Genomic DNA, 11,857 nt, shown 5'->3' with positions numbered 1-11,857 from the left:
CTGGCACCTGTACCTCCATTTGTGGCTGAGACAGTTCACTTAGTTCTTGAGGAATGTGAGTAACTCGATCGCGTCTACTTAAGTTGTACGGGTGAGACTGGGTGGGTGCCCGTGTAGTTCTGTCTGAAGTCTCGGATGGCTCTGCCCTTGATTGGTTCCTCTGATTCCTCGATGGGAGAGAAGACAATGGAACTGACACGGGTAAGCTTACTGTCCTAACTGGTTGTAGTCTCACAGGTCTAGGGTCTTTTTGGTGGAATCAAAGCACATTCTTCCACTATGGGCTCATCAAGATCCAAGTTTCTTTAGGCACCGTCTCTGTACATGTTTGATCCAGTGATTCATTATCTTCGGGTTCTTCTTCCTCTTCTATTCTAAGTTCGGGAAAGACTTTTCGATCAAGAACCTTTGTCAACCGATTCACATGCACTATCTGGCTGTCCTTTGGGTTATACAGATTCTGTATCTCATAGTTGACCAAGGAAGTTTGACTAATTACCCAGTATGGACCTGAGCTTAAACGAGCCAGTTTCTTTGTAGTACCTGCCTTTATCTTAGGGGTGAACAGGTAAACTAAACTTCTGATACGAATATTTTTGTCTCCTGCCACAGCTGTTCTGTGTTCTTGTTGTTTCTGTACAGCCTCCAAATGCTGAGACACGATCTCATAAGTCCTCTGGAGATGTGCACACATCTGTTCTGAGTAATTCTCCAATGATGAATAAGTCTGTCTTATTTTTGCATGCCATAGGTCAGACGGCAGCACTAAGTCTCTACCATAGATTAAAAAGTTGGGCAATTCCTGTGTAGCACCGTGAGTCACTGCATGGTACACAGCTACTGCAAGTGGAACCATTTCATCCCAATCTGACTGAGTGTCGTTCACTACATGTGACAATATATTTGCTAGAGTACAATTCAAATGCTCAACTTTAGCATTGCACTGGGGGTGGAAGGATGAAGTGTGGAGCTGATGAATATTTAGTTTTTCACATACTTGTCGGATCAATGGAGACACGAAGTTCGTACCTTGATCCGTAAGAATATATTTAGGTATTCCATGTCTCGTAATCAATTGTTAATAAAAGCTGTAGCAACTTCATCTGCCTTCTGAGTCTGGAGTGGAATCACTTCAGCATAGCGGGTAAAATTATCCCCTGCTAACAATAGATATTTATTTCCCCTCAATGACATCGGGAGAGGTCCTAAAATATCCAAGGACACCCTCACCCAAGGTGCGTTTTCGACAGGGACTCTCATTAGAGCTGCTTTAGCCTTAGGATTATATCCTCTACCGCTCCATACAAGACTGACATGATTCACAATAATTCTTGTTATCGCTGTACATTCCTATCCAGAAAAAGTCTTTTCTGATCTTTTCCGTCTTTGTAATGCTAAATGTTCCCCACTGAGAGCATTATCGTGACATGACTAATATTTTCACCTTCAAACCGACTGGAACTACTAACTGCTCACCTGACTCTGAAAGCGTAGATCCCGGTTCAGGTAGAGTGTAGTGATGTAATATTCCATCCTCACTCAGATAGAAGGAATCTGGGATCCTTATAGATGGCTGGAGTGATCTCTCTAACTGTTCAATCAGCTTCGGCAAAATTGGATCTTCTCTTTGCAGAGCTTTTATCAAAGTTCTGGTTTGTTGATGTGGCATAATCAGCGATTCTGACATCACATCCGCTGAGATAGGAGCAACCAACTCCATAGCTTTTCATTTCCTAGGCTTTTTTCTGTTTTTCATCCTCCTCTAACACTGGTCTAGATAAAAAGTCTGCATTTGAATGCACTTTAGCAGGACGGTACACAATTTTAAAATCGTATTCTTGTAACAACATGCTCCAACGAGCTAAGCGTGGTGATGGGTTTTTCAGATTGAGCAAATGACTCGTGATCCGTTATCATTGTGAAGTGATTGGACACAAGGAAAGGTATGAACTGTGTCACTGCAAAAATGATTGCCAGAGCTTCTTTCTCGGTCGTACTATATCTTAATTCCAGACCTTTTAAAAGCCTAGAAGCATAGGCAATGCTGTCTGGGGTTCACATCTACCTGTAGTTCCAAACAGGCTGCCACGCAATAGGATGAGATGTCTGTTGAAAGGACGAACGCTTTCGTGAAGTCTGGGTAAACCAATAAAGGTTGTGTTATCAGAGCACACTTGTCAGGCTTGCGTAGAGTTGTCCCACGCAAAGGTGTATTTTTTCTAATGAGCAAGGTTAGGGGTCGAGCGATGTCAGAGAAATTTGGGATGAACTTTCTGTAAGAGCCTGCCATTCCGAGAAATGATTGGACTTGTTTAATTGTTCTGGGCAGTCTATAATCTCTGACTGCGGTGACATTAGCGGAATCTGAACAAATACTGTCCCCGCTCACCAGGTGGCCAAGGTAACATAACTGTTTTCAAAAATTCACACTTTTTTGGCTTCAACTTGAGGTCATAATCTCTCAGACGCTGAAAGACTTTCCTTAATTTTCCAAGATGCAAATCAAAGTTGGCTGATGCGACGATGACATCATCAAGATACGCGAATATCAATTCATTCCTCAGATCGTGGAGCACTAAAGACATGGCTCTCACGAACAAGCAAGGAACATTTTTTAATCCAAATGGCATTTTTAAAAATTCAATATAATGATTCCCCAGTGGTAAAAGCTGTTTTGTGATGGTCTGCGGGTTGCACTTCAATTTGGTGGAATCCACTCTGCATATCAAGTGAAGTGAAATATCGTGACTGACCGAGAAATTGGAGAATTTCCTACATATCTGGAATTGGAAAGCTGTCCAAAACAGTTTTAGCGTTCAATCTACAAAAATCCACAGAAAGACGATAACTACCATCCTTCTTCTTGACTAAAACAATTGGTGCTGATATGGGGATTACCAGGTTGAATAATGTTCGATTCTAGCAGTTCGTTCACTTGTTTTCGATCCTCTTCTTTCAACAAGAAAGGGACTATACGCTGTCTGTTTCACTGGGATCTTATCTGTCAACTTAATTCTGTTTAAATACTTTCAAGTCACCCAACTGCGCTGTAGAATTAGCAAAAACATCTCTGTACTCGTATAACAGGTTTCAGAGATTTTGTCTTTGATTGCCTGTTAGGTGATCTAACTCAAAATCTTGCAAAGTTACAGGAGAAGCAATTTTCTCATCTGCTCTCCCAACTGCGAAAGGAACTGGATTATCCTTAATGCCCTCAAGACTAGCAATATTCATCCATTTTGGGAAGGTGGAGGGGTTCAGTCGTCAGATTAGCCACAAGAACTGAAACTACCACCTGGACCTATTCTATCTATTGAGCATTTTACTGCCAGATCTTCCCGACTCAAATTAGAGTTAGGTTCTGTCAACACTAACTGTTCGGCAGAAGCAGCAAGATGGTTACAAACAGCCGTTACTACTCTTTCTGACGAGGCGGGGATCAAATATTTACAAGTTAATTTAGCTACAGACGGTTTTGAATTCAAATACTGATCTCGCACGCCTTACTTTTTTATACCCTCTTCCCTTAAGCAAATTCTCAATGGGACTGAGCGTATTATTCCCTTACCCAAGTCTATTGTAAATGAAAATCGCCTTAAAATATTTAATCCTAAAATTACATCATATTGTCCTTTAAAATTTCCTGAAGCCACCAAAATGTTTTCCAGAAAAGTTGCATGATCCAACTTTACTGCAATTTTTACTGCAAAACTGCAGTAAAAATTTACTGCAAAATTTACTGCAATCTCCGTATATATTGGAACTACGTAGCCTGAGACACCAGTCACGGTCAAATCTGGAGATCTGGGATTCAATGATTTATCATACTTAATTTTATTAAATAAGTCCGTGCTCAAAAGTGATACGTTTGCTCCCATGTCCACCAAAAACTTGGCCGGGATGCCTTGAATAAACCCACTAATTAGTGGCAGCTTGGCATCGTTATCTAATACATACACCCCATGTTGAACATTTTTGTAATAAGTACGAGGTTTACTAACTCCGTTCGAATTTTGGTGTGGTGTAACAGTTTTCTGGTTTCTAAAGTTCCTTTTATTTCGTTCATCAATCCGTATTTGTCAGGAATACCTATCCCTGTTTTGCCTAAAGCCCACATGATTTTCTGGTCTTCCCAAAATAGCTGTGCTGAGTTTGATCGAAAGTACCTCCGTTTCTAGGTAATCCCCTCTTTTCTCTAGTAAAGGAATTCATATTGTCCCTATTTCGATTATTATGATATGTTTTATCTGTTAGTGTGTCTCTATTCCCATTAAAATTACGACCCTTTCCATTAATATAGGCTGTGCCATTTTTTGGCGCTGCACTGTATTCATGCGCTGTACGCCTTGCACACTGAGAAGGAGAAAAATTCGGTGCCGGCTGGTAATTACTTGAAAGGCTGCAGCAGGCAAAACAATTCTGTCCCTGCTCCATAGTGTCTACGCAATTCCGTAACACATGCTTCCGGTCATAACTCGGTTCTCCGTAGCATCTGTACTCGCGGTCGTTGACCCCACTTGTGGCGTCTATTGCCAATGCCCTAGTTGACTGTGAATGTCTTCTGGGAAACGCTACGTGGTCGCAGAAAGGGGAAGATTCATAAGCTTCAGCGTAACAGTTTTGGCATGGATTTTTCCCATTATTAGCTGTGCCTAGCATTTCTAAATTATTATGGGTAACATTATTTACAGAGTGTATATAACGATTGTTACAGGTCTCTAATCTGCTCTTGCAAGGGCTTAATAAGTTATCTAAAACAATTTTCCGATTGATCCTGAGCTTCATCACCGTCATTCTGACTATACATAGCATTAATGGGTCTATGTTTTGTCTCTGTAAGGAGATCATTAGTTTCTTCCCGCTTCGCTACCGTAATTGCTTGTGAGAAGGTTAAGGGATTTTGGGAGAGTACCATCCTAATTTTATTTGATACTCCCCTCCCCCGAGAAACTGGGCCAACATTGCCTGGTCTAATATTGATAATGCCTCTGGCGACTCGCTTTGCGTTATAAACACTCAACGGGCCAAATTCTTAGTTCTGGCACTAAAATTTGCTACTGTTTCTGTAGGCATTTGAGAATTGGTGTAAACATGTGACTATAGAACCTATAGTAAGAACTGAGCTAAAAATGCATTTTTAAACATGTTATAATCCTTTTACCTACGTAATTCCGTCGATTGGGCAAGGAATTCTGCAGCAAGAGATTGAAATTTAGACTTACAGACCGCTATCAACTCACTATCTCACCAAAGAGCTAACTCCCCTACACTTTCGAGCATTTCGAAGAAATATTGAACAGATTGGCCTTCATCTGGTTTGCCAAAGAAGACTGGCACAAACCCCAGATAACCGGCATTATTTGCCAAATGAGGTCTGCCCATTTCGGGAGGGGGTTGTGTCTCCTGGGTTCCAAAAAGTGGAACAGAATTTTCTAGTCCTGAGGTTTGGGGGGCTCTGTCCTTCCATCTTGGCTTAATTAGTGTCCGTGTAAGATTAATGTCCCCCAAAATGGTGTGAAACCTACCTTTCCGTTGAGCTGAAACAGAAACATATCATCAATAATCAACAATTATAAAACCAGAAGTTTTTCAACATATAGCAAGTCGTTTTATTCTTAATTTTGATAAATTTTCTAGGTCAAAATGTTACAAGTTGCTGACTGTTGTTCAATATGAGGGTTCCTGCAGATGTCTGTGTTATTTGTACTACTGTAAGAAAAAAAAATGCCTATTACTATTCTCTGTACACACAAAAAATCAGTGTTGTCACTATTCTTTCATTGTTGTAGACTGAGGAGCTTTACAAAAGTAAGCTCCTCAGTCTACAACAACGCGTTGCAGCAGGCACCGGACAGTGGTTTGGAATTTCGTGGGTGTGGCCTCTGCTGCCCTTGCGAACCGTAAGTATTACAACCTCCTCCGGCAAGTGAGTGTTTATGACAGATACAGCGCAGTGATAAAAGTATGTGCGCTTGTTCTCTCTAAGGATGAACCAAAACGGTTAAGAATGAATGCATTTTTAACAGCATGCACAAATTGCAACTAACACAATTTGCACAGAACAACAAGTTTACGAAGTTTAAACAAAAAAAAAAAAATGAAGAGAAGATTCTGAAAATTTATTTGTTTATACGATTGAAGATTTCAGTAAAGGGCAAACATTTCACCCTAATAATGTAAAAACCCACACAATTCTAGCTATCGGTATTTTCACAAATGTCAATAACATCGAGTTTACTACCCGTTTATAATCACTTGCAGTAACAGAAAAGCCCAATAAACTGGAAAGTGCGAATTGTTTTTGATTGTTTTATGGTCCTGACTTCCAGAAATGTGGTTCAGAAAAATATCACAAAGCCGTTCAAAACTGGTTCTTATAACATATTATAATGTTGAAAGTGTAGTGCATTTTCATGATTTGAATTGGCAACTAATACAATTTGTACTATAAAAACGACCTTTTAGTGAAAATTTCAACTTCCAAGGTCGCGGAACAAATTACCAAAAAACAATGCATTACTGGGTTCACATTACAATATTTTCACGATACAATTGTCTCTGGAAGGATTAATATCGTAAAGCAGGGTACATTGTATTGTATAGCTATGCACATGGTTTGAAATGCAGTATTTATGAATGCTTCACATTCATTTTTTGCAATTAATGTTCATATTTTCGATTTTGTTCATACTTTGAAAAAAACTAAACAAAACTCATAAAGCAGGATATGCCTTTATATACACACACACACACACAGAGTAAAACGTTGATCAGCCATAGGAATTAATCGTGGAAGCTACTAAAAGTTTAATACCTATTAAGAAATATTGTTTAAGGTTTAGGCCTAAATGATTATCTAATGAACTAATGAGACTCGTAATAGAGAAGAAAAATGCATGGGATGCATATAAATTATCAAGCGACTCACAAGCCTATGGCAGATATAAGCTAGTCTGTAATCAGGTGACACAGGAGGTTAGTCAGGTAAAGGTAGATTACGAGAAATCATTGACGAAAGATGCTAAGAAAAACAGCAAGGATTTCTTTACTTACATAAACTCTAAAAGGAAGGGGATGAATCTGATTGGTCCACTTGACATCGATGGTTCAACTGTTGATGATCTTGCTCAGATAGCAAACAAACTGACTGAGTATTTTGCATCTACATTCGCACATGAGGAATTATTAAGGTTTGAAAATGGCAGGTTATCAAACTGTAGGATACTTAATGATTTTGTAATAACTGAAAGCAAAGTGGAGGAGAAATTGTTGAAGTTAAACATAAGAAAAGCACCTGGAGTGGATGGGATCTATCCAGTTATATTAAAGTAGGCAGCAAAGCAACTAAACAAACTCTTAGCCATAATTATGAGAGCGTCCTTGGACTCAGGGGAAGTTCCCACGGACTGGAGATGTGCAAATGTATCCCCAATTCACAAAGGGGGATCGAAGGGTGACACGAGTAATTACAGACCAGTTAGTTTAACTTCTGTTCTGGGTAAAATAATGGAGTCCCTGGTTAAAGATGCATTGCAGGATCATCTAGACAAGACTGCAGCAATAATTCAGACACAGCATGGGTTTGTTAAGGGAAAGTCTTGTCTGACAAATTTGAAAGGATATTATGATGTGGTTACAAAGGAACTGGATGCAAAAAATAATTTTGATATCATATATTTGGATTTCAGGAAAGCTTTTGACACTGTTGCGCATGGAAGACTATTGTACAAATTGGAGCAGAATGGTATTAAGGGTAAGTTGCTACAATGGATAAAAGGATGGTTAAGTGGGAGAAGACAGAGGGTGGTAATCAATGGGTGCTGCTCTTCTTGGACTAATGTTATTAGTGGAGTCCCACAGGGTTCGGTGTTAGGTCCACTGTTGTTTTGTATATTTATCAATGATATTGATGAAGGTATATCAGGCTTAATGTCGAAGTTTGCAGATGATACAAAGGTTGGCAGGGTTGTTAATGACAGTGTGCTACTGCAACAGGATCTAGATAATTTGGGCAGATGGGCTAAGAAGTGGCAACTGAAGTTTAACCTTGACAAATGCAAAGTACTGCATGTGGGTAGAAGTAACCCCAGAGAAACGTACCAACTGTGTGGTATTACACTTAAGGTGGTAGAAAATGAAAGACCTGGGAGTAATTGTGCAGGCAGATATGAAGTTTTCTGAGCAATGCAGACAGGCTGCCAGGGCAGGTCATGGGGTTTTGTCAATGATATATAGGAATTTTGCTAGCAGGGAAAAGGAGGTGATTATCCCTCTGTGTAAGGCAATGGTCAGGCCACGCCTTGAGTACTGCATACAGGTCTGGAGGCCTCATTTTAGGAAGGATGTAGATTTACTTGAGCATGTACAGAGAAGGGCAACAAGATTGGTGAGGGGAATGAAGGGAGAGGCTTAAGTTCTGCAAATTGCAGTGGTTGGAGACTAGGCACCTGCGCGGTGATCTGATTGAGGTATACAAGGCCTTGAATGGGTTGAGCACGCTGAATTCTGATGGGATCCTTCCGCTTGTTCAGATTACAAACCTAAGGGGGCATAAATTCAAATTAAGAAAAGGCAGACGTAGATTAGATGTGTGGAAATTTGCCTTTAGCCAGCGGGTGGTTAATTGCTGGAACAAACTTCCATCTGTCGTTGTGGAAATTGATAGGTTGAATAAATTTAACGAGGAACTGGACAGGCATTTGGAGGGAATGGTGTGATTTTTTTTGGCTGATGCTGCATAAGCTCATACACTTGCTTTCTTGCATCAAATGCCACTACTACTACTACACAGTAATTCAAGGATGCAACAGCCCAGATAACTGAAAAACACAGTAAATCAAAATTACGTTTTATTTGTTTAAATAACTATCAAAACATATAAAAACATAAGATATTACTATAACAATAATAATATTTTATTTATTTTGATAGGAAGTCTGATTTTGATTTTTTTTTGTGCCCATGAATTTGTAAAATTTCAATATAATCTACATCACCTTGGCTTTCCATGAATTTAAGTAATGTCTCTGCAGCTGTTAGGCTTCGTTACAACTTACTTAGCAAGCTGGCTGTAGTTCATCATCATCCTTGTCAGGTTCTGCAGTAGCTTCTTGCACACTTTGGACTGTCGTTGGCAGTCAGTTTTTCGTAGCCACTTTAATTTTCGTCTATATTTAACCATTGATTAGGTTAAATCATCATCATTGTCAGGTTCTGCCGTAGTTTTTGCACACTTTGGATTAAGTGACTGGCAGTCATTTTTTCGTAGCCTGTTTCATTTTAGTCTATATTTAATCACTGAATAACATTTGTTTCGTCTGACTTTGCCTCCTTCAATATTTTGAACTGAGTTTAAAATGTCAGGAATGGTTTCTGCAGTGTTATTTGAATCTCCCACTTCCCAAGTTATTTTGGCAATTACAGTCATTGGGCAATATTTTTTGAACGATTTTGTAATTGTTTCACTTTTAACTTCCACCCATGCAGTAGAAATGTTATAGTAGCGTCTTGTTAGTGACTTCGAAAATAGGATTCTTTTCTATTTTATATCCTGGTGCATTTCTTTCTTGTACAGACACCAATATGCGATTGAGCATTGCTCGCCAATAAAGTCCTGTCTTGTCTGAGGTGTAAATTTGCAATAGAACATGACCCTTTTCTTTAACAAGGGGTTATGCAACACTTGGATGTGGTAGTGCATTTTCATCAGTGTCAAACGGAAAATTCTATGAACTAATGTCTTGGGTATGTTCAGCCTTCGAGATCCCTCCCTAACTGATAATTTTGGTTCAATGCTTTCACGTACTGTCCTTGAGCATCCATGTCACGAACAGACCCAGTTCTTTTACACTTATTCACCAGTGTACGAATCACATTGTCTGTAGGATCATACAACTCTTTTTTTTAGCATTATAATTAGTAAGCTGCTTTCTTGCATCAAGGCACATGATGAAAGAAAGCAAGTGTATACAGCACCAGCCAAAAAAAAAAAAAAAAAAAAATTCTCTCACCCATCCACTCCCTCCACATGTTTGTCTTGTTCAGTCTTGAATCTATTTAAGCTATCAACTTCTACAACAGATGGAAGTTTGTTCCAGCAATCAACCACCCACTGGCAAAATGCAACCTTCCACACATCTATTGTACAACTGTCTTTCAATTTGAATTTATGCTCTCCCAGGCGATTATGTTGAGCAAGAGGAAGAACCCCATCAGCATCGACCATGCTCAAACTATTCAAGGCTTTATACACCTCAATCAGATCATCTCGCAGGTGCCTAGTCTCCAGACACTGTAATTTGCAAAATTTAAGCCTTTCTTTGTAAGAGCAACCCTTTGTTCCATTCACCAATCTTGTTGCCCTCCTCTGTACTTGTTCCAGAGGGTCTACATCCTTAAAATCCACCTGCACAATTACACTCAAGTCCTGTTCATTCTCTACCACTGTCAATGTAGTACAACACAGTTGATATATTACTCTGGGGTTACTGCTTCCCATATGCAGTACTTTACATTTGTCAATGTTAAACTTCAGTTGCCACCACTTCAGCTTTTCTAGATCCTGCCGACTTTTGTATCACCTGCAAACTTGGACATTAAGCCTGACATACCATCATCAATATCATTAATAAATACAGAAAACAGCAACAGACCCAACGCTGAACCCTGAGGGACTCCACTAATAACATTAGTCCATGAAGAGCAGTGTCCATTGATTACCACTCTGTCTTCTTCCACTCATCCATCCCTTTATTAATAGCAGCAATTTGCCTTCAAGGCCACATTACTCTTTGTGCAGCAGTCTTCCATGTGCAACCGTATCAATATCAAAAGCCTTTCTAAGATTCAAATATCACTAGAGGCTCGTTTCAATTTAACCCCAGGGGCTCACAACTGGTGAGTATGGGCTTGGCACACCTAGGGTCCTGAGCTTGACATCATCATTCTTCTCTCTCTTTCTCTCTCTCAGGGTACTCAAATTTTTTTTTTTTTTTTTTTGCTGGTGCAGCCTAAGCCTCAGGCTTCCTTGCACCACACAGCTAATAATAATAATATGATATCAAAATTATTCTTTACATCCAGTTCCTTTGTGACTACATCATAGTATCCAATCAAATTGGTCACACAATATCTTCCCTTTAACAAACCCATGCTGTGTCCGAGCTATAACTGAAGTCTTATCTAGATGATCCTGCAGTTTTTAACCAGTGCCATTAATTTTCCTGGAACAGAAGTTAAACTAACAGGTCTGTAATTACTTGTGTAGCCCTTTGATACTCCTTTGTGAATTGGGGTTACATCTGCACATCTCCAGTCCATGGGTACCTCCCCAGAGTCCAAGGAATCTCTCATAATTATGGCTAAGGGTTTGCATACTTCCTTTGCTGTCTCTGTTAATAACTGGACAGATCCCATCTACCCCAGGTGCCGTTCTAATGTTTATCTTCAACAATTTCTCCTCCACTTTGCTCTCAGTTAGTACAAAATCATTAAGCACCCTGTTATAGTTTGATAAACCTGGCATTTTCCTCCCTTAACTCGTCATGTGTGAATGTAGATGCAAAATACTCATTCAGATTATCAGCTATCTGAGCATGATCATCAACAGTCAAATCATCAATATCAAGTGGACCAATCTGATTCATCACTTTCCTTCTAGATTTTATATAACTAAAGAATTCCTTGCTGTTTTTCTTAGCATCCTTTACCAAAAAGATTTCTCGTAATCTGCATTTGCTTGCCTAACCTCCTTTGTGACTTGATTACACACTAGCTTAAATCTGCCATAGGCTTCTTGTGTCACCCGATAATATATATGCATCCTATGCATTTTTCTTCTCTACCACGAGTTTCACTG

General features: G+C 39.5%; 1 protein-coding gene across 1 annotated transcript; it reads right to left on the bottom strand.

The window, feature by feature from the left end:
• Positions 1-277: 277 nt before the first annotated feature.
• Positions 278-856, bottom strand: LOC150089343 (uncharacterized). Its single transcript, XM_090389954.1, has one exon. The coding sequence runs from the start codon at positions 854-856 to the stop codon at positions 278-280; it is 579 nt and encodes a 192-aa protein (XP_090246080.1).
• Positions 857-11,857: the final 11,001 nt, after the last annotated feature.

Source organism: Mastigoproctus giganteus, chromosome 2 (genome assembly GCF_048544385.1).
Source record: "Mastigoproctus giganteus isolate SK-2022 chromosome 2, ASM4854438v1, whole genome shotgun sequence".
Lineage (NCBI taxonomy): Eukaryota > Metazoa > Arthropoda > Arachnida > Uropygi > Thelyphonidae > Mastigoproctus > Mastigoproctus giganteus.
Note: the sequence above shows the minus strand (reverse complement) of the source record. Positions and strands in the feature narration are given on the sequence as shown.

Excerpts from the sequence above, each read along its gene's own strand:
- LOC150089343 (XM_090389954.1), bottom strand. The coding sequence starts at position 856 with ATGGTTCCACTTGCAGTAGCTGTGTACCATGCAGTGACTCACGGTGCT.